This window comes from Phaethon aethereus (genome assembly GCF_964289735.1).
Source record: "Phaethon aethereus genome assembly, chromosome: 2".
In the NCBI taxonomy this organism is placed as follows: Eukaryota; Metazoa; Chordata; class Aves; order Phaethontiformes; family Phaethontidae; genus Phaethon; species Phaethon aethereus.
In genome coordinates this window covers 23,272,370-23,296,056 of record NC_138582.1, presented here as the reverse complement: position 1 = coordinate 23,296,056, position 23,687 = coordinate 23,272,370, and the positions used below count along the sequence as shown (strand labels likewise).

The window sequence follows — 23,687 nt, the reverse complement described above, 5'->3', positions numbered from 1 at the left end:
CCCCCCGCCTCGCCCCCCCGGCAGCCGCTGCCCCCCGGCTCCTGCCCGCCCCCGCCGCTGGCTCCGTCCCCGCTCTCCCCGCTGGGTGCTCGAGGTCCGAATAATCTCGCTCGCACCCAAACCACAGCACTCCCGCGGCTAATCCTGCCCTTTCCCCGCTCCCACCCCACCCTGCCTCCGGCCCTTCCTCTCCCGCCGCTGCCCTCTCCCCTCCCCGCTCCCCCTGCTCGCCCCCCTGCGCCCCGCCGTCCCCGTCCTCCCCGCCGCCCCCGGCCAGCCGGCGGCCGGGCGGGTGGGTGCGAGGTCGGGGCTGCTGTCGGCCACCCCGCCCCTCCCCGGCGGGGCCGTCATTAGGCCGCCGGTTGATTACAGGGTATTGATTTGTATGTGCTTCTCCCGGCGCCGGCGGCGGCCGCTCCCGCTGGTGCCGCCGCGGCCGCTGGAGTCAGGGCAGCGCTTCCCGTAGCGGCGGTGAGCTCCCACCAAACATGTCGGCTCCCGCCGGGCCCCGGGGCGGCCCCGCTGCTCCCCAGCCTCCACCGGCTCCTCAGCCCGAGATGCCCGACCTCAGCCACCTCACGGAGGAAGAGCGGAAAATCATTCTGGCTGTCATGGACCGCCAGAAGAAGGAAGAGGAGAAGGAGCAATCCGTGCTCAAGTAAGGGCGGGCGCATCCCTTCCTCGTCCTCCCGGCCCACGGTCGCGGGCGCCGAGGTGTCTTCCCCGGCCTCGGGGGCGGCGCGGCCGGGGCGGGAGAGAGGTGCCGGGCGGCCGGGGACGGGCAGGGCTGTGTCGAGCCGCCGGCCGTGCCCCGGCGGCTGCTCGGCGCCGGGCGGGTGTGGGGCACGGCGTGGGGACCTGCCGCCGCGGGAGCTGGCAGAGACGGGGCCGGGAGGCCGCCGAGGCCGGCAGGGCGCCGCGGCCCGGGCTCGCCGCCCGCCTCAGCCGCGCTCCGCGGCACGGCGGCTCCGGCCCCGCACGTCCCGGCGCTGGCGGGGGCAAGGCGCCCAACATGGCCGCACAGGTGCCGTTCTCACCCGGCGTGTGCCATCAGGAGGAAGGGGGGGTGGGTCGAGGCGGCGGTTGGCGCCACCGGAGGGGGCGGATCGGCGGCTTCGGGCCCCGTCCCGGGGGCGCGGCGGGCTCCAGGCTGACGGCGGCGGCCCTGCCCGGCGCTGGCGCGGCCGCCCGGGGCAGAGTGGGACCGCCGGGGCCTAGGCTCTAGCCGTCTCGCCCGGTGGGTTTGCCACAGCCGCCATCTTCCCCCGACAACGTGTCTGCCGCCCGCCTCCGCCCCGCTGTTCTTTCCAAGCGTGAGCCCCGGCGCAGGGGGAAGCGGGGCGCCCTGCCGCCCGCGCGGCGCGGGCGTGGGAGGCGGTGGCGGCCCTGCTCCGGCAGCGGGAGCTGTCCGGGGCGGCGGCCCGGCTCCGGCAGCGGGAGCTGTCCGCGGCGGCGGCCCGGCTCCGGCAGCGGGAGCTGTCCGGGGTGGAGGCCCGGCTCCGGCAGCGGGAGCTGTCCGGGCGGCGCCGCCCCTGCAGCCCGGCCCCGGCGGGGCGCGTCTGATCCTGCCGCTGCTGCCCGGGCGCGGCCTGGGGCCAGGGGGCCGGGGAAGCGTGAGCTCTCCCCTTGCGCCGTGCCCCAGCCGCGAGTGGGAACCGGCCTTGTCGGAGGCGCGGGGGTCCCGCTCCCGTGAGCGGCGTGGGCCGTGTCCTTCCATTGCCTGGCTGGAAGGCGCTGAGTAAAGTCAAGAAAACTGTTCTCCCTCCGTGGCAGAGCATTCACGCTGACTTCTACCGGCTTTAAAATAGGCAAAGCTACTACTATCGTGGACGTGCGTGCTATGAGTGTGGTGAATCTGAAGCCCTAAGCATATACCAAAATTAGTATTGTGTCTTGGACATGTTACTGCAGCTGGACCTTCACACTCAGTACCTGGAAGCTGTGTTCTGGGCTTTAGTTGCTGACTTTGGAAGTCTGTTTCCAGGACATTGCATTATTGTTAGCGTCATAATGAAAACTTCAGATGTAATTTGTGTGACAGTTACTAAACTGTGAAGTGATCTCCTAAAAACATTTCAATGTCTGCTTAAAAAGATTTTTTTTATTGGGTGAACATTTTGAAGAATGTCAGTGTAATGTGAGCACTGGAAATAAAGTGCCATACCTTGCTTTATCACTGCTTCTCAGTCTTATGCTATACATTTTGCTTGCTTTTTCTTTTAAAGCAATCTAGACTCCTTTACATTGCTAAATTGTGTGGCATATCAAAATAAATGCAATTTTGTCTAAAATTTCTGCATTCTTAAAAATCATTAGCAAAGAAGGAAATGGAAAATTATTCAAGTTGCAGTTTAAATACATAATAGCATTACAGTTTTAAAGAAGGCTGCTGGCAACTTTTGTTGCAGATGACAATATTTATGATCCAATACAAAGTATGATTTCAGTACGATACTAGGATCAGCTTGAACTGTTAATCTTACAAATGAAGAATAAACTCTTCACAAGTAATGACAAGGTAAAACCAACTTAAGAAAGGAAACAGAACTGTTTTAATTTGTAATTTTCAGAATCTTGGAAGCAGACAATGGACAAAAGAAAGGTCTTCATCAAATCTTAAGATAAACTATAAACTTCATGTGGGCTTTAGTTTCTCATTATGTCTCACTAAAGCTTCCTGTTGAGTTCTGTGTAAGCTGTGAGGAAAATGGTATGGTGTAAAGTTTACACACAAAGGATAGCCTAAAACAGCGCTCTCAGGAAAATGCTGTTGACAGTGGAATTTGGATAGATGGCCCACAGTATTTCACAGGATACTGAGAAGTGATCTGGTGTCAGATGAATAACTCACCAGTTTCATTTTTCTTAAAGTGAAGTGACTTCTTGAACCATCAGGTACATCTTTATTCCGAAAATATCTATAGATTTATTAAGCGCAACCCTCCACCAAAGTCATATCAGAGCTGCTTCGGCATTTTTAGGTAGATATTACTGACTTTAATTCTCTTGACAGATGTTTTCCTTCTGTCAAGAGAAGAGAAAGAAGAAGAAAGAAAATGCCCCATATTTACATGAATGAACTACTGTTATTGCATAGGCATAAATATAGAGCTAAATCTTGCAGTCTTTGTTCAAGTGTAATTCTCCTCGAAGGCAAGCTTCTTTTGAAGTGGAAGGTATTTTTGTCTGACTAAGCAATAAAATTGTGTCATTTCATTCCATGGAGAAATATGGGAGGATAAAAACAGATGCTGAAAACAAGACTTGGCATTTAGAGATATTATCACAAGAACTGTTCAAATGTTGTAGAAAGGGGCAAGCATGGATTTCCTCTAATTTTTTTGATAATTTATGGTGATTGAGTGTCAGTATGAATGGCTAGTCCCTGGGCTCTACTTCCTTTCTCCATTCTATTTCTGTTTTGTGCTTTTCAAATTCCTTTGCTGTGCCCATCAGTGTGGTATTTGAGCATCTTCCAAAAGTGCATTAAGTAGTGTGACTCACATCTGTAATGTGGACTATTTATTCTTTTCCTTTCACTCCCTGGGGTAAATATGTGTGGATTTAAAATAGACACGTAACTTCTTCTCCTTATGCTTGTTTTACTCTTTGTGGGGAAAGGAAATGCAGATGGTATTGAGTTGTAAGCTGTAGCAACTAATAGTGATCAGGTCAGCATGAATTCTTGCCAGGATTTGCTGGAACATGATGGCATGGAAAGCAGAAGCTTTCCAGATTTGCTCTCTCCTTTGGCCTGGTTCGGTCTGTGAAATACGCCTAGCTACAGTTGTGCACGGTGTTCCTGTGGCAGAGCTTCTGCTTTGAAAAGGAGGATGGGCAGCAAACTGCTGCTTCGACTGTCTCTCTTCTGGAATTTTTGAGGCTCTTGGAGTGTATTTTGAATGTCGTGTACTAAGAAGGTGCCTTTTTGACAAGGTTATTGAATGTATATTTTGCATAATATGCAAATGCGTGACACTCAGTGAATTTATATCTGTATGTTGGGTGTAAGTCCTCTGCTGTTACAGGAATATTTGCATATTTTCTACTTTTATCTTTGTGGGTATTCTACTTTCATGCATATAGCATAGAACTTTTGGTGATGGCTTTTTCTTTACATTATGCACATCCTTTCTCTTATAAATTCTAGTTTTGTGTGTGTAAGCTTTGTAACAGATTTTAGATAGCACATTTCCTCTATATGGATTGATTTATGGGATCAATCTTGTGCTTTTTTACTTTTCATTTGTATTTTATTTCTATATCAAAGGACTGGCTTGAGAGGATGCACACAGTAAAAAGATTTGTAGAAGATGCTAGGATGCTGACATGATTTGTAAAGGCTTATGTTTCAGCCTGTGTGATGTGCATATCCACTTTTCTACTGGCAGTATCATGAGTTTCCAGCTCCTTTGCCTAACTATTCTAAAGATAAAATGCTCTTCTTGTAAAGTCAGACTCACAGCTCTGAAAATATATGCATTTCAGCTTTTCATGGGTATGGACAGTTTGGCCCAGTAGAAGACAAATTTTCTGAAGAGAAATTTCGTTATAAAATCATACAGCTTTTCATATATTTACAAAGCATCACAGGTTTACTACGAGGTCCTTACAAGAGATATCTTTTGTATGTGTGTGTGGCTGAAATCAACTGATGTAGTCATTTGTTTTATCCAGGGGGAGAAGACAGATGGAAACACAGTGGGCTAGCTAGAGAATGGTGGCTCTCCATTAGTCACCACTGTCAAGTCCAGAGTAAGCTTTAGGAAGGCATGACTGACTGCAGCCTTGCGTGTCCTCAGTTGCTGTGTCCATGATTGCACGGCCGTGGTAAAAATTGGGTAGCTACAGTCACTGAAACAAAGTCTCTGACAAGCAGACCTCAAAGAAGCTGGGCTGTGTGGGCTCTGTATGGCACATGTGGGTGAGTGAGATGTGGGGCAGGATGCTGGGCCTGGGGGAGAGGAAGCAGCAGATTGATGGCTGTGAGTCACAGCAGCGTAAATATATGCCTCACAAAGCTATTGTACTGCTTTATAAATAATTATCCTGCTTTATAAATAATCAGCTCTGATTTATACTGCTTTAAAAGCATTGTATGTTTAGAATTTTGATTTTGGGGCTGGAGGGATGAAAGAGATGTAGATAGTGATTATTGGTTTTGTTTTTTGAGATATGTATATGGGAATTTCCAGGTTTTATAGGGTAATGCTAAAAGATTTGCCTTTGGCTAGATAGTAAACTAGGACTCCAGGCAATGTTAGTTATTTAAGCTATGCTTCTACAACTTTACACTGTGTTTTGCCTGAGTCTGGAGTGCTGATCAGAACAGTTCATTGCTACACCACTCATCATTTTGTTCGTGTTTCTATGTATAAAATAAAATATGGTCAAGGTGACTTTAAAAGTAATAACTTTATGCAGTGTAAAATAAGTGATAGTGGAAGTTATATGAAAATATATAGTTGAGGAAGATAGTTGCCCCTTCCCCTGCCCTCTTCCCTGCCCTCTTGCCTTCCTAGTGCCTCATTCTCTGCTCCCTCCTAATATTCTTCATCATCTCCCCTTTCTTTTGTTTTAACATTTTGTACTGCTTTTGGGGCCTGTCTCAAAATTGTCATTATTCCTTACTCTTCTCTCTTACCACATGCTTAGGCATTTTGTAATATAGCTAATACTTGGCAGGACATTACGGCTCATACCGTTTGCTTTTCAAGAAGATCCAATGCTTACAACAGTTGTCTAAAGCATCTTAGCACACTTTTAGGCACTGTCGACAAATAATAGCAGTAGTACTTCCTCTTAGTGACTAAGCAGAATGTATTTGGAGATTATATAGACTGGCAGTTACACTCATTACTAGGTTTGCTAATGCTAATGTTGGGTAAAGTTTCAGAAGACTGCAATAGTGCTGATGTTCCTGCATTCAAAAACTACAAGCAAGATGCGTTGGGTGTAGAAAGGCCTGACATCATATGGGGCCAAAAATTAGAAAAGCTGATACAGGATTTAATTAACAAAGAACCCAAAAAATAGTTATTTAACACAAGCCAATATGTGCTTTCTGAAATCTTGTCAAATAAATCTGCTTTTGCATTCTTTGAAACAAAAAGAAGAAACAATTCAATTTTATGTCTTAAAGACAAGAGTGTTGATCATACTTTAAGGTGCTGTGACTGTTAGAAAGCGGTCACTCCTAGAAAGTGGTGACTGGGTGGAATTAAGTGGTCCCTGGAAGTGAGGTTGGGAGGCTGAATGGTTCATTCTGGATTTTGTCTGCACGCATCTGTGAGCTGGGTAACGTCTAAATAACTGAGAATGTCAAATGATTGATTTTTCCATTGAAACAACAGCTTAATTGGTGTATATATTGTAAGTAAGTGCAAAAATACACAGAAAGGTTACTACAGAACTGATATAAAATGTGTTTTTACCCTGCCAGTAAAGTTTTAAAATACTTGCAGCATATTCAAAGTTCCATAATAAGGAGGAAAAAGTAATATAATGTTTTGAACTTTGAAATTTAATCCAGTGGAATGTGAAATTAGCCATGTATGTAAACGTTCAGGTTTTATCTGTAAGGTAGACTTGACAACCTTGGGAATTTCTTCAGATGAATGCCACCCTCTGCTTAACTGGCTTCATCAAAGTTTTACTGTCATATTCACAATCAGTCAGAAGGCGGTGAAAGTTTCTAAGTCCATTAGGCCTACCTTTTCCAAGAAAGATTTTTTTTTGTTGCCATCTTTCCTTTTTCCTCAATGTCTTTCTCTGATGGCTTTTTTGACAGGAACTTGGGGAGATAAACCCCAAAAGAACACAAGAAATGATGAGTTATGATCTATTTTATACTTGTTTGACTGCAATGGACATTACACCTTAACAATGAGCTTTAGGGTGGGGGTGATTTTTTAGGTTAAGATTAGATCATGTGGGCTGTCTTAATCATATGTCTTGCTATATCATGGTTATATCTACAAGTTATCATAGACAACCTAGTCCCTTTAAAAGTGGGCAAAAGTGAGTCTTCTTAATTTAGACTCATAAGAAGGAAGAATGTCTTTAAATACTAATTGTTTAAAAATGGCATTCAAAACCAGATGTCTTTCAGTCAAATTAAGTCATGTTATAAATCTTAAGTTCAAGTTGAACCATATTGTTTTCAATGCTTACTGAGTTGAGATTTTGTCTCTTGCAGGACTATGTGGTGTAATAGGAAGAACTGTTATGTCCTTGAAGTATAACTGTCTGTAGAGGGTATATTATAGTTTATTTGTAAGAACAGTTTACATCTAATCTGATAGTGCTTTTGTAAACTCAGTAAACTTCAATAGCTGAATCTTACGATTTGTTAAACTTCTGGTGATACAATGAAATTGCTGAATCAGTGCTGTGCTGAAAAGCTCCTTCTGCATGATATTATGTTGTGATTGTTTTCTCATGTTGTTTCTCCAAGGTATTGTCTTGAAGCTACAAAGGGATCAGTCAGGACTGTGATTATAAGAGTTAATGTAACAGTACAAGATCATACAGGAGAGTAGGAGTGCATTTAAGAAGTTGATACATACCATTTTTGTAGAGTAAGAGTTCAAAGTAATTTATACTGTTTTCTGCTGTTTTCATTGAAGGTGGAAGACAGTTCTTTTATAGTCTTGAATTAAAAGATCAACTGTCATCACATTTCTCTGCCTAAACATGTTTGCAGAGTGATCTTAGTTGCATTTTGATAAGCTGAAATTAAATTAATGCTTTTTGAAAAGGGAGGAGTTTATAATAGTGTAGTTTATGTGTCTTTTGGAGTTTTGTGGTTTTGATGTGGGAGCCTAAAGAATATCGTTGATTTAGACTTTAAAATCTTTTATTAAAACCATAGTGAGATATCCTATTTGTTCTATCAGGAGTTAGTGAGAACTGAACTTGTGTTTCAAAAAAGTCTGAGCGCTTTACTTAGAAAATTCACAAAGAAAATCTTTACACTTTTAAGTAAAACATAAAAGAGTTTTCTTTTTACTGTCTCTATGGGGTTGGTTTGTTCTTCTTAAATCTCATAGGAAGTTGTTTACATACATCCTGATAACTTATTCTTTATTTAACATTAATATTTTTAAGTTTGAATGGTTTCTTATAGCAAATGTTGTATCGTGTTTGGACATAGAATATCTCACAGGTCATATAGCAGTGCCAGGTATTTGATGTAACATGCCATTTTGGCTCTATGTATTTGTGAGGGCAGTCTTTCCTTAGAATGTGTATTATCTTAAGCATATGAGGGACATCAGATGTTCTGACCTTTAAATAAAATTGTGAGTTAGAAGCAGTCAGCCTTTTCTGGAAAATGTTTTGCAACCATCTTTTGTATAACTTTTCAGAAATGAGTACTCCAGTGTGTTAGCAAGAAATCTTTTTCCATATAGTGTTACTCTAACTCTTTGTGCATTTATACATTTTTCTGTTTACAGAAAGGATGAGTGAGAAGTGATGCTTTGAAAGCTGTTTAAAACCCAGATAACACATAGAATAATAGAAGATAGGGCTGGTTGGGACCTCAAGAGGCCTTCCAATTCATCCTTTGCCTCGAGGTATGACCAACAATAAGATAGTAATTCCTGACACTTATTTGTCTAATCTAGTGATTCCCAACTGTGAGGGCCCCCCTAACCAGTGAATAAATAGGCTTCATGGCCAAGGCAAGGGCACATAACAGACGCTGCACAGAATTTGAGCTAATCAGCTCTGCGAGAGCTGCGCTGCCTACATAGGAAACGGTGAGGAGTGGGCCAAACAGATCTTAGGGTAAAGCTCTTGGATCCAGTATGAAACTTTTACTGTCTTTTCAAATGGTAGTTTACTACTGAAAGGTATGGGAACAACAAATTCAGCTACTGACCTAACCAGGGGTGGAGCTTCCTTGCACTCCCTAGGTAATTTGTGTCAGTTACTCAGAGTTATTATCCTCACCATTAGATTTTTTCCCCTACTGTTAAACCTAAATCTCTTTCCTGCCATTTGCTACTTTGTCCTCAATGGAAATACAGAGCTGTCTGTTACTTTCCTGTTTGCAGCAACCTTTTATATATTTCACAAATGTGATCCTATGTCCTCCCGCAGATTCTCCCTTCTGTAGACTTAACAGGTCATATTTTCTAGACTTTTGGCCATTCTTGTTGCTGTTCTTTATATGCTTTCTAACTGATCATTTTTGAAATACAATGTCCAAAACCAGACACAGTATTCCAAACACAGGTGTATGGAGAGAGCACAAGGATAACACCACGTGTATTGCACAGAACATTTTCCTTGTACAGTCAGTGTCATACCTACTTGCCTTTTTTGTTGTGACATCATTATGGACTCGTGGTCAGCTTGTGATCAACTATACCTTCAACATGCTTTTCTGTAGAACTGCTGTTGAATCAATCATTCCTCATTTTGTATTTTGAAGTTTATTACCTCAGCTATACATAGTGTTTGTTTTCATCTCTGTTGTGTTGTATTCTGTCTTTATCAGATGCTTCTTATGAATTTTGCATTAGAGTGCTTAAATAAAATGCACAAACAGCCCTTGGAGCAAGAATGAGGATTTGCCTCTAGAGAGTATCTTAATCACAGAGCTATTTAGACTTTCTCTTGCTTGTCCATACATTCACATTCCTGACTACACAGTTGCACAGCTCCATCGGTAGGATGCAGGGTAATCTTATTCCAGTTTTGCCCATAGCTTGGTTGTTAGGGAAGAGAGAGCTGTGTTCAAATTTCCTCAAGCTGAGAAGGGTCTACAACACAGGTCTTGCACCTCCTTGGAAAGACATAACTGCTACACTATTGTAAGGGAAACAGTTGCATCCTCTGCTATATTTATTCAATCTGTGGAAGCTGTTGTCTGACTTACAACAAATTTGACAAGAAAGTTGAGGACCCAGAGACACTTAATTACTAAGGGTCTAATGAAAATCAGTAGATGGGTAGTGGAAAGGGATTGTCCACACTCCTGACTGCAAAAGTCTGCTTGCACCATATTACTTGCTGGGTCCTTATAGGGGAGAACCAACCATAGACATAAAAATAAATCAACCATGAGCTGTGAGTCCTCAAGAAATCAGACTTCTTTAGGCTCAGCACTCATGGAACTGCTTGGTTAATGAAAATTATTGCCTTGGTTGTGGTATCTTTTTCAGTCCCGTGTTACAACATATAGAGCTTGTGTTAAGGACTGAGCCCAGAGAATCTCGGGGGTTCTCCTGACCAGATGTGAATATCTACAGTGTAAGACATCTACATCTGAAATCGCTTAGATTCAGTTTGAAGCAAATGGAACTAAAGAGGTGCCTCTAGGATGTGATCCATCTGATCTGAAATTAGACATTTCAAACAGGTCAAATGAATTGCAGAGCCCATTTCTGGCTATGGACTTAAAAAGAAGATAGAGTGAATGTGTCAGATGTAGAGGTCTACCTTGTAGACATCTTGAGCTGGGTAAGCTGAATGTCACCCTCAGAGTTGTGGCTTTGAGGGTAACTCGTCACTATTTGGTGAGATGAGAATGCCATAGTCACTTTTCCTGCTGGCACTGACTTTGATGGTTCCCTAGATTTAGAAGCCTGTTTGTCAATCTGCATCTTTTGCTTATATTTCAATCAATAATTAATTAGTTGCTCATTTATCCATATATTTACTATGTAAGACTCACTTCTGGGAACCTGAGTGTTTCCCTTCTAGGCCAAGGTTATTCTTAGGATTTGAAATATCTTTTATACTAAATTCAGAAAGCCTTCGAAGAATGAGATCTAAAAGACCTTGAAATACAAGATCTTTCCAGCATGTGGAATTAAGCATCTCTATCAACAAAAGTACATTGCAAAAAAACCTTCACATGCCATTCACCAATAAGAATGATTAGTGGATATTTTAAGCCAGAAGACAGAATCTCATAGCTGAAGCTAGTCTGGTTGCTAGACGAGAAGTTACAAACACAGGGCTTGTCTACTACTTGCAAACTGTAAAGAGTGTAACATAAAGACCCAAAGAAAACTCTATAAACTTAGTTTAAGTTGCTAATTTCTTTCCATAACTCACACACCATCTCTCTTTTGTGATGTATCAATGGAAGTTAGATTTCAGCATACGCTTTGGATATTTTCTATGCATTGAATTTCTTCTTTTCCTGCCAGTTAGCCATTGCTTTAAGAATATTTATTTAGCTAATTGTGTATTTACAAGTTGATAGGTCACGTTTGATAGTAGTCTGTAAAAGCATACTATTGAATTACTTTGCATCCTGAATTCAGCACTTTCTTGCTTAAAAAGCCTGGAAAAACAGTTATCTGTGGAAGATGTTGTGTGATATAGAAATCAAATACATTTTTGCTGAATCAGGCCCTAAGACAGTTTGGGAACATGGGTTTTGATTCAGCATGCTTTCATTAATTTGGTTAGTCATTATGATTATGATTCATTTCATTCTGTGTAGCCGACTGCTGCACAGTGGCAGCTGAACCATGTATTATCTAACAGCTAGAAAAAATAGCATCACTGTCACGTTTAGAAGGCTGAGGATTATACTTTTATTGAACACATGTTTTGTACTAAAGTTAAAATGTTTCAGGAAAACCTCACTTTTTCTCAAACTACTTGTAACATTACAGATTTGAAATATCACAGTAAACAATATGAACTCTTTAAAAATAAGAACTTAATTTTAATTTATGAATAGAATGAAGCTTCTTGTCCTGATTTTTAATAATTTATTGGCTTTTTGGATTGGTTGTAAAATTATGCCTGTGGATGCTTTGCTGATATGCTGATTTACATATAAGTGGTAGAGTTGAGGAGCTAGATTTAACTAAATGGGAAATATTTCTCAAGTGCTGATATTACTTCCATGCTAATATATATCACATCAGAAGACATTTCAAGTGAAGCACTAATTTTAATTATTCTGCCGAACTTTACCAAAAATGCTAGAGACATTCCAAAGTTAGCAGGTTGTAAAGTTAAGAAAAACCCAATATGATTGAAAGAAAATTGTATTTTTACCTAGTATATACATTTCTTTTTAAAAATTGTATCTTCCATGTTTAAGAATATGTATCAGAAACATAAAATATATTTTTTCCTGTCCTGTTTATGGTTTACCCGAAAAAATGCTGTAAAGGATGCTGTGAAGGCACTGAGCCAAGAAAAGGTGTTTTCACAGTAGAGTACAGAGGAAGTACTTCGTATTTGAAAACGTTGAATTCTTCTGTCTGCTTGATATCTGAACATGCAGGTGGCCAAAGATGAATAAAATTTAATGGACTATAGCTGAGCACTGATGGACATTTATATATTATGAATTTATTTAGGCTTGGTTGGAAGATAAGTGTTTTTAGCTACTTCAGTATTTATTGGAACATGTCTTCTGCAGAATTTACTGAGTGTTCTTGTCTAAAATTTGGCCTGAGTTATATATTTGAAAAGTCATTATAATAGAGATATTCTCTCGTATAAAAGAAACTTGTATTTGGGGAAAGGCAAAATAAACATTTAGTTAGATTTTTAACTGTTAGTATGAATGGTTATATTTGTTCTGCACAGACAAGAGTGTTTATAATTGTAGAGTTAGGCTATGATCACACCACACTTATGCCCCAACTTAACTTCTCAAACATAAGTAACTATTTCTTAACTAAGTAGGACCAGTTATTTACAAGTAAAAGATTCACTAATTAAAAGGAATTTGGGTTAAAATAGTGCCTTTGCTTAAACTTCGTAATTTTGCCTAATAATACTTTAAAATAAAAAACAAAAACACTCGCTGAAACTGGAGTTTCACTGTGAAAGCCGAGTCGTGGTTCAATAGTTAATAATCAGTTTAGTTTTTAACCATTATGCTTATAAAGAATATACAATATACTTTGCAAATGACAACATTTACTCTTTTAATAAGAAAGAATTTCCTGGAAGTTTACCAGTAAAATTCATTAGTTCAGTGGGTCATTAAATAAGTAAAGGCACTGCTGTATATTTTTTTTGTTGTTGTTATTATCGAAATAATTGAATTATGTACTCCTAATTTTATTCTTAGGTTAAATAAGAAAGAGTACTTCAGAATTGTTAGCATTTTTTTGTCACGCTTCATAACAACAAGGTTTTTCTTTTGCAAGGGCTTAGGAGTGTTTTATTCTAGTAAGCCATGAAAAATTTGTCTCTCAAAGGGGCTGCTGTTCCTAACACAAGTAAGGCTAAGCACTTCCTTAATAATGATGACCTATTTTTAAACAGCTCCTGCCTCCCATTGGCACTGCTGGGTGTTCAGTAAAGCTGCCCACAGGAAGGACGGTGGCTTGTGTTAAAAGAGGGAAATTGCCATTAAGTATCTTCTATCTTGGACATAAATAACTCCTATTCAGTATTTATAAACTTACTGAATGGTATTATCATGGTGTGGAAGGAGATTTATACAAGAGCTCGACTGCGCATTTCTATTGCTTAACATGTTTGGTCATCATTAGTATCTTTTTTAGGGATGGTTTGAACATCTGCATAATAATTTTTATATTTACATTACTGAAACTTATTCTGGCCTTAGTTTCAGTTTAATAAAGTTTTTCTTCAAAAAATTTCTCTGTATGTGAAACAAAGGGAAGAAAGGTTTGTTTTTGAACTCTTGCCCATCAACCCGATTATTCTTTGCCTTTTAATTCACAATTAGGCTCATATTGCCATAATAAATGGAAACTTACATAAGGATTTATATGGAAGCGTGTAACTCATTAGATTCATAACTAAAACCTGTATCATTCTTTTTTGGTATGGAGTAAGTATTTGTATTGGGTTTACATGCCCAGGTGTTGCGGGGGGGGGGAGCTGCAGGGGTGGCTTCGGTGAGAAGTCACCAGGAGCTGCCCTCATGGCACACAGAGCTTGTTTCAGCCAGCTCCAGAATGGACCTGCTGCTAGCCAAATTGAGCCCCTCGGCAGCACTGGTGGCATCTCTGTGATCACATATTTAAGAAAAGGTAAAAAATGCTGTGCAGCAGCTGTGAGAGAGAGGTGTGAGAAAAAATGTGGGAGAAACAGCCCTGCAGACACCAAAGTCAGTGAAGAAAGAGGGGAGGAGGGGCTCCAGGCGCCGGAGCAGAGCGTCCCCGGCAGCCCCTGGGGAAGCCCACGGGGAGGCCGGCTGTGCCCCTGCAGCCATGGAGCTCCACGGGGGAGCAGATCTCCACCTGCACTCGGGGAGGGCCCCACACCGGAGCAGGGGGATGCCCGAAGGAGGCTGTGACCCCGTGGGCAGCCCGCGCTGGGGCCGGCTCCTGGCAGGGCCTGTGGCCTCGTGGAGAGAGGAGCCCAGGCTGGAGCAGGTTTGCTGGCAGGACTTGTGACCCCATGGGGGACCCAGGCTGGAGCAGCCTGTTCCTGAAGGACGGCACCCCATGGAAGGGACCCAGGCTGGAGCAGTTCGTGAAGGACTGGCTCCCATGGGAGGGAATCCATGCTGGAGCAGGGGAAAAGTGTGAGGAGGGAGGAGCGGCAGAGATGAAGTGTTATAGACTGACCACAATGCCCATTCCCCATCCACCTGCGCTGCTTGGGGGGCGAAGGTAGAAGGTTCAGGAGTGAAGCTGAGCCCAGGAAGAAGGGAGGGTTGGGGGGGAAGGTGTTTTTATGTCCACTGTCCTACTCTGTTATAAATTGGCAAGAATTTAAATTAATCTTCCCCAAATGGAGTCTGTTTTGCTGGTGACATTAACTGCTGAGCAGTCTCCCTGTCCGTATCTCAACTCACAAGCTTTTCCATCTTATTTTCTGCTCTGTCCTGCTGAGCAAGGGGAATGAGAGAGCATCTTGGTGGGTGTCTGGCAGCCAGCCAAGGTTAACCCACCACAGTATTTTGCAAATATATTTACAAAGGCTAACTTGGGCCTAGTGACACTGCTCTTCCTGGATTCCCCGTGGAATCAACAGAGCAAGAGCAAGAGAGTCTTCTCCACAAGGTAGCTCCGAGGGGCTAAATTCGTCTCTGGGTAGTTCTCTGCTGTCAGTGCAGCACAGGCAGCTCCATCGCCACCCTATCTGCTCCTTCCTGCCTCCATGACACCGTCACGGCACGGGTGCCAGTGCCTGCAGAACTGTCTAGTGAAACTGCATCAGGGAAGTTAAGCTGATGAAAAATATTTTCCCCTTTGCCATTTTGGCAGAGCATTTTTTTAATCTACAAAAAGGAACTGATCCAGTTTACTGTACAGTTCCGCAAGCTGCTGAGCTAGCACAGCTGAGGGGCTGGGAGAGATTAGCTACAGTACTTTTGGAGTTTCTGGGAGCAGTGGACTTATTCCACCATTATTTCCACAGCCTGCAGTGACTGCTCATGTTGCAGTCATTGAGAAAAGCAGCAGTCAACACTTATGAAGCAATTAATGGTTTTCAAGGTGCCGATGAGGTCTATGAGTGGATGCCACCAAAATTAATGTTCAGAGTTTTTCTCATGAAGAAAACAAAGCAAATGCTCATAAGCTTCTTCTATTGAATAACTGAAGGTGAAAGACCATTGCTGGTGTTAGTTCAGACAGAACTATGTTTTGTTTCTCTTGATCAAACAGCGTATGCAGGTTTTTTTCTCAGACATTTAAAACTCTGATTTGGTGACATAATGGAATAAGTTTGTTCACCTCATAGGACGTGGAAGGGAAGGAGAGGGAAAATACCTTAGATGAAGCTGGCTAAGTGAATGGGCTCTAGAAGTAGTTGCATTTTCCGATTTGATCTGGGACATAAATAATGAAAGATGTGTAGCAAAGGTCCTAGTTGTAATTGCTGCACACACAAGCTTTTATATTTTTACAGGTGACCGGACACTCTTTTTATTGTGTAAAATAATGGGAGAGCTGCTTTGCCCCTAGTATTTCAGTTTTTGTATGGCTATAAGATCTTCGGCTTGTTCAAATTATGTGATGGCTTTGGCTCTTAAGTTTGTTTGCAATTTACTTGAAGTATAGGCTACATGGATATTTTAAAAAAGACAACATGTAACTAATTTTGTTGTAATTTAGTCTGTTATTAGAACATCATTTAAAGTAGTGAACCATGTAGATGACAACAATTATGACCGAATTTCAATATGCTAGGGTCATGAACCCATGAACTACTGAACGTGTGTAAGATTACACAGAGAAACACAAAATGTGAACTCACCATTGCTACTGTCTATGCCAACACATAAGAAAAAGATAAACCTTGCACCAAAGCATTTAATTTTTTTCTAACTGTAATAAAGGAAATTTATTTGGCTAAGTTATAGACTTGCTGAATTCTGCATCTGATATGTAGCCTCATTGACTTAATTGAATATTTTGAAAAAAAAGGCTGTTTCAGAAATACAGCATTTAAAAATATTACCATGCTAGTAGCAATTTTCTGAATGCTTACTTTGCCTTTTTTAAGCAATGCTATATTTAGAGAGACATTTCATTCTTTCAGAAGAGCAATAAATCTATTAGGACTAGCACTATTATGTAGGACTATTAAATATTCACATATTTTGTACTACTTGGTGGCTAATATTAGCCCAGTATTCATTAGGAGCTAGATTCTACTATTGGTTAGAACTTTCTTTTTCTCTTGGATTGCTATAACAGTCGTCTTTGATTTACATTTTATTGAAAAATAAAACAGCTGTCCTCTTTCTTACACCTCCCCTCTAGGATGCTTGTAAAAATTACCACAGAAGCAATATTTTAACATGTTATACCCCCAAACGAGAGTGATGGTAAGAATCAAAGACTACTCTTCTGGAATGATTTCCTGCCCTCAAATAGCAATAAATTATACATTTTTAAAATGTCATATTTACTCAGAAGCCAGCAATTTTATTAAAACTAACTTCCATTTTTTTCTATAAATATCAGACACAAATTTCTGGAGGATATGCTGGGCTTTTTCACAGGTTAAAATTTGGGCTGTCTCAGTGGCTGGTTCAACACACGTCCAGTGTCTGACTGGGTTACAATGACTCCAATTCTGGTTTGTACTGCTGGCTTGAATGCTTGTGTTATTGCAAAATGAAATACTAAACGGTCTTTCCTCCTGATGCTGTATGTAAAGAAGATGCACTTTTATTGCATGTTTCTGTAAAAGTGAGGATGGAACTTCAATAGAGATCTATCTGAGATGATAATGGAATTATCCTGAAAAAAGGAGGGTATTATGGAGGGCGTGCTCATCTTAAACACGACTTTTTTTTCCATCCAAGAAGTGATATGTTTTTTCCAGTGCTCCAAATATGTTTTAAATAATATAAGTGCTAGTTTAATGTCTTTAATTTTACTTACATTTAGGTTATACAAGATAGGATTTTCCAATTTTTGTAATTTTATATCCATTTCATATATTAAAGTGTTCTGGGAGATGACCATTAAAGTCTGTCAGTCCTATAGATTTTAATACAGATTAATTTTAAATTATACACTTTCCCCAACTAATTTTTTATGGATGAATTTATTTTGTAAGAAAATATTTGGGTTAGACCATATCGCTGGCAAATAAAAAACTTTATTGCTTTTTTGTGATGTTTTCCTGAAAATTTTGTTTCCATAATAAAATGATTGAGCCTGATTTTGGTTTAGCTTGCATTCTTTTATTCTGTTATAAGTCTATTGATGTCATTAGATCACTTCTGATCTAATCTTATTGTCAAAGAAAAAAAATGAGGCCTATTATTCCTCATCATTTATGTCAAAACCTATAAAGGCCATGCGGGAGTGAGAGACTGCAGACAGCCTCGCTCCTCTCCTGCAGAATTTAAGCAATGAATTTGTAGTTCCTGAACTGGTGTTGCTGCCTGTGGAAGAGCAGAGGGAACAGCAATCTGAAGTGAGGCATAGAGCCCATCCTGGGGAAATCTTGAAACAAACAAAAACCCATTCTGTCGCATTGGAATTGTAGTCTTCAGTTTCGTCAGGCTTCGACCGTTCTCACTTGATACAGACGACCATATCGTATTATCGTAATCACTGTACAGGCTTCCAAATTTTCTTACGTTTACTGTTAATACTGCTTGAGCTGGAGGTGTATGTATTGAAAGCATGGATTGTAGGTTGGCTGCTAATATTTTGCTGATGTCTTTATTATCGTTACACAGTAAAGTGTTTTCTGGTAATTTCTTCAAAGATAGGTAATGTTTTCCCTTCTTAGCAGTGAATGAACATCATAAAGTCTAATGTTCCACTAGATGTAGATAAGTGGATAAAATCTGTAAAATAAGTACAGAAAAGTGAGACAATTTGCCCCGAATGCCCTAGAGAGTAAAATGACGGTTATTGATTATAACTACAAAATTAATCAAGCTATTCACTGTACCTGTTAAACTTACAAAGTAGTGAAGAGGTTAAGCAAGCCTTGTAGTATCAGCACTTCTGGTGTTCACTGTTGCTTCTAAAACTTTTTCCTTTCTATTTTTTTTTTTTTAAAATCTTAAATACTTTGTTAGTCTCATGCATCTTTGGCTACTCTGCTACCTCCAGATATTTTTGTGTAACATCAGTGTGTGGAACAGGCACAGTATGAAGGTTAGCATTTTAATAAACAGTGAAACTAGTGTACATTCCACACACATGATAAAACTTTGGGGTTAAAGTTCAAGAATAATCACATGCGTAGCAAGTATTGTGCTCACAATAATAAAAAGTAAGCGAGTTGAAGGAAATTGCAACTTGATATCTACACTTATGACATCATCTTGTATATAGATACAGCTTTAGGTTTTTATTTGTTTGCAGTAGATAAAGGGAGGACAACAGGGCTGTCAGTGGTTCTTATTCTCTCTTTTTTGCAGACAGTTAACTAGCCTCTAAAAGCACGCTCACTATTTGAGTTACTTGAATCAGGTTTTATACAAATTTTTCTGGAATCTAAAAATATTTGAAGAATAATATTGATTTAAAGCTAAAAGAAAAATATTTAATTAATAAAGTGCAGAGTAGAACTTATGCATGCATTTGTCTAACATAAAAAATCTAAAATATCCTCTATATGTGTGTATATATGATTTTTATGAAAAATGTAAATTATTTTTGAAAAAGAGCAATAACAAGTCAATATCTTTTGGGATCTCATTAAGAAGGTCTTTCTGACTGAATGTTTTGAAAGTTTTTTTACTGTCTGTTTTGCTCTAAAGTGCACTTTAGCACTATTCTATCTGTAGTATATAATACATAAAAATTGTCTTATTGTCTTGAATTATCCTTGTCCTGATATCTTCCTTTTATCTCTTTTTGGTGGCGAATCCTTATATGTCTGTTGCTAAAGGAACACATCTTCATGGGTGCTAACAAAATTAACTCCTGTCTGTAGTTAAATTTATCCAGTTTAGTAAAGTAAGAATCAAAGTAGAGAAATTTGAAAAAGGCGAATTTAATTAATGTTATTTCTAACAGTTGGCGTTTGATAGCTGGAGCTTTTTTTCTGCACTGTCAGCTGCACCATTTCAAACTGAAGTGCTGTTTTTAATTTGCTTGTGACAGACAGCCGTGCTAGTCAAAATGCGAGAGCCTGGATGCTATCAGTTTCTGTTCATTTTCTTAATCACTTTCTTGCTTTGCTATAACCTACTTGTGCTCTCTCAATCTGTCAGACACAGTTAAAGGGAGTTGTTGTCTACATTTCTACATTAGTTTTATTTTCCCATGTTTCCTTATTTTAATAAGTCTTTTAATCCAGTTTTAGTTAGAGCAGATTGGTCTATGTTCTTCAGAAGGTGGATAGATTGAGTCAAGGCGCCTCTAAGAATGACACCAAAATGCTGAATGTACAGTGACATTGCCCAACCCTGTTTCTGACTGTGCTGAAGAGGGATACACAGCTCTTTTCAGGGCCAGGAAGGAGGCCGGCTACTCTGCGTCTCCAGCAGCTGTGTGGGTGTTTCCTGGGCAGAGGTGGAGGGGAATTGACCTTAACATTTGTTAGCAAGTTTTGGGATTGTCTGGACTCTCACAAAGAAGGAAGAGATCGGAAACAAGAACAAATCAGACTTAGATTATCCCTTTGCACTCCCAAAATACATTTTCACAGCCTTGAACAAATGTTGCCCCTGAAGCAGCACAAGTAGGTTTTGTTCCTTTCTCTGGGCTTTTAGTAAAAATAGAGCAAATGCGCATCATCCACGAGACTCATATCTTAGTGTGTTCATCTTTGTCTCTCTCTCTGCTTCTGTTCTTTTCTGTCCTTGAGGAAGGATGTCATTATTGCAAAAAGTTTTCAATGGGAAGGTGGGCCATTCATTTTAAGGGGCATATGAATTTGAGCTCAGTCTAGTAGTTGAAATAAATAGTTGCAAAACTTGTGTGCCAAATTGAGATTGCAGTTCTCAGTACTGAGAATCCAAGAGTTTCTCGGAATACGTTTCCTGATATCTGCAGCTTGGTACATGTCCCAGTTCTCTGGATCCAGATATACAACTCAACTTCGAGATTTTACTCCGTAGTAGGACAAAATGAAAGTGTGTACCAATTCTCTCCAGTTCATGTGTCTCCCGGTTTTCATAAAAAGGAAGCATTGCTCTGTGCATCAGGCAAGAGCCATGGCATACTATAAAAAACAGCTGGTTTGGATGATTCATAGGTGAGGATATCTAGGTCCTGATACACAATGAAAGATTTGGTTAGGTTCATCCTAGATCCTCTTCTGAATTCCATTACCTGCAGTGTGCATTGCATTGTTGTGTCTACTATCTATGCCATATAGGAGTTTCTATAGTAGCAAAATCTGTAGGTTGCCCTGAAGTGACGTTTTTTAATCATAGAGTGTGTGATGAGGTTTGTTCTCCCAGGTTATTCTTGTTCGACAGGGAGACTGTTGAATTTTATACATGTTATGTTCTCTCATCTTTGTCAGAAAACGCTGAAGTAGTCTGATCAGGAAGTGATTAAGCATGAATCAGAGTGACAGTGTCCTCATTTGAAAAGAAAAAGTGCAGCCTCCTGGATACTTAAGGTTTTAAAACCACTCTTTGCCATCAGTACAACTGTGCCTCCAGGAGAAATGAAGAATCCAGTATGACCCCATGACTGTGCACTTGATAATCATTTCACTCTTAATAATCTAATCCGTCCATTGTAATGAAGCAATTAGCTTGCTGTGCCCCTAGCTGTAGTCTAATAGCGAATAATGGCATTTATTCTCATTTTAAGAGTTTTACTGTTGAATACTATTATGTAGGGTTTATTTGGCCTGTCCTTTCAGGCCTCGTATACAGTAGAAAAAAATCTTTTTAAAATCCAGGCTATCTGTTGTGAGGACATTTATGATGGATGAATTTAGCCCACTGCCATAAATTTATTTGGGTCAAAAATAAAGGTAATATAACATTGGAGGAAAAAAAAGGAAAAAAATAAAGAAAAAAGGGCAAGGAAAGGAGAAACCACAGCACTAAATCTAGCTGCTATTAGTTCCTCTGGTGTCATTTGAAGTGATCAAAGAATAGATCTGTGACAATGTGTTACTCCTTCCTGATCCGGTCAGCTAGCTTCAGAATCTTCCCCATATTTTTCAGTTTCTTTTATGGTCTAACACTCCATTTCAGTATAGGTTATCTTTTTAGGGCTCTCAGTTTAAAATGGGAAAAAAATTCTTTGTATAATTTTAAATGGGATAAGAGAAAGATTTTATTCGATCTGTAATATTTAAGGATAAAGTATGTTTATTTTCACTTTGCCAGAACTGGGTAACACTTGTTTTCCTTCTTCATTCACTGTCTCTCTTTCAGATTTCCTTTCACTCTCTCCCCTTTTTTTCTGCAGTGCTTATGCCTTGTGAGAGCTTTCTATGACACAGGCAGTTTTTGTTCAATGCAACCATTACTCTGCTCCTACAACGATTTTTTCCTCTGTATGAATGGCATGTAGTATCGGGCATGAAATACAGGAGATGTGAGGAGAAGGAAGGCAGAAGGAAGAGTGTCTGGGTTTTAATCCGTGTAACTGCTGAAAGGCAGATCAGGTGGAAAGTGACATTAGGAAGCTCTTGAAGGGAGAAAGCACCTTTTTGTGTGTAGAGTTTTCAAGTTATTATTTAAGGTTTTATTTATTTTTAAACTCTTACCAGTAGAACTTCCTACTGCAGTATATTGTGCCGAAGTACTTCTTGTGGGCTCCTTGGGATGTTTTCACATCCTCAGTAAGGTCTAGGTGTACTCAAGGCTTCACTAGACCTTTTCAACTTTTTGTTGGGATTTGCATGTTCACTGAGGCAATGAAAAAATCGTTTCAATTTTTGTCAGGATTTTTTTGTGACGGAAGTTTTCATGTGTTGCTAGAAGCCAGACAAATTTTGGTATCTGGATTCTGCTAAGAGAAACCAGAATTTCTGCCAGCTCCTCTCCCCAGCTCCTTGGCAGCCTCACTGACAGGCTGGTGGGAAGCCGTATTCTGCATCCTTTGAGTTGTTCAGTCCCTGGTTCTTCAGCAATGGAGACAGCTGGGGCTTCCAGGACCTTTACTTCTGGGCAGCATGTCAGGTGGCTTGTTGCAAAACCCAGACTCCTGATTAAACTAGGTCAAAACCAATAATTCCACTTTGTGGAAAATTTCTGAATTTTTGGTATTCATTATTCCATAAAATGGAGTCACTGCTAGATTTGAATCATAGAATAGTTTGGCTTGGAAGGGACCTTTAAAGATCATGTAGTCCACACCACCTGCAATGACCAGGAACATCTTCAAGTAGATCAGGTTGCTAAGAGCCCCGTCCAACCTGACCTTGAAAGTTTCCAGGGATGGGACATCTATCACCTCTCTGGGCAACCTGTGCCAGGGTTTTACCACCCTTGCTGTGAAAAATTTCTTCCCTATATCTAGTCTGAATCTACCCACTTTTAAGCCATTACTCCTTGTCCTATCACAACAGGCCCTGCTAGAAAGTCTGTCCCCATCTTTCTTACAAGTCCCCTTTAAGTACTGAAGGCTGCAAGAAGGTCTCCCCGGAGCCTTCTCTTCTCCAGGCTGAACAACCCGAAGTCTCTCAGCCTGTCCTCACAGGAGAGGTGTTCCACCCCTCTGATCATTTTGGTGTCCCTCCTCTGGACCTGCTCCAACAGGTCCATGTCTTTCCTGTGCTTAGGGCTCCAGAGCTGGATGCAGGACTCCAGGTGGGGTCTCACCAGAGTGGAGTAGAGGGGCAGAATCCCCCCCCTCGACCTGCTGGCCACACTCCTTTTGATGCAGCCCAGGATACAGTTGGCCTTCTGGGCTGTGAGAGCCCATTGCTGGCTCATGTCCAGCTTTTCCTCCACCAGTATCACCAAGTCCTTCTCAGCAGGGCTGCTCTCAATCCCTTCATCCCCCAGCCTGTATTGATACTGGGGGTTGCCCTGACTCTGGGACTTGTCAGGTCCCGTAGACTTATGCATATTCAGGTTCCTCAGGTGGTCTCAAACCTGATCTTCTCTTACAGTGGGAGGGACTTTGCTCCTCCAGTCCTTGTCTTGTGGTCTCTCCACTTGACAGGTGTGGGAAGAGAGACTGCCAGTGAAGACTGAGGCAAAGAAGTCGTTGAGTACCTCAGCCTTCTCTCAAACTTGTTACCAGTGTGCCAGTCTTACTCATCAGGGGGTTACGCTTTCTTTGATCTTCCTTTTCTGGCTGACATACCTGCAGAAGCCCTTCTTATTATTCTTTGCATCCCTTGCCAAGTTCAGCTCCAGCCACGCCTTGGCC

The 23,687-nt window shown here is 41.1% G+C and overlaps 1 protein-coding gene across 18 annotated transcripts in view; it reads left to right on the top strand.

The window, feature by feature from the left end:
• Positions 1–488: 488 nt before the first annotated feature.
• The window catches only part of RIMS2 (regulating synaptic membrane exocytosis 2), a gene marked incomplete at its 5' end in the record, with an annotated part of 516,464 nt that continues 493,265 nt past the window's right edge, over positions 489–23,687 (top strand). For all 18 annotated transcript variants that reach the window (XM_082015603.1, XM_082015596.1, XM_082015619.1 and 15 more), the window contains one exon: positions 489–658. In XM_082015603.1, coding sequence (XP_081871729.1) covers positions 489–658 — 170 coding nt within the window. The remainder of the gene's footprint in view (positions 659–23,687) is intronic.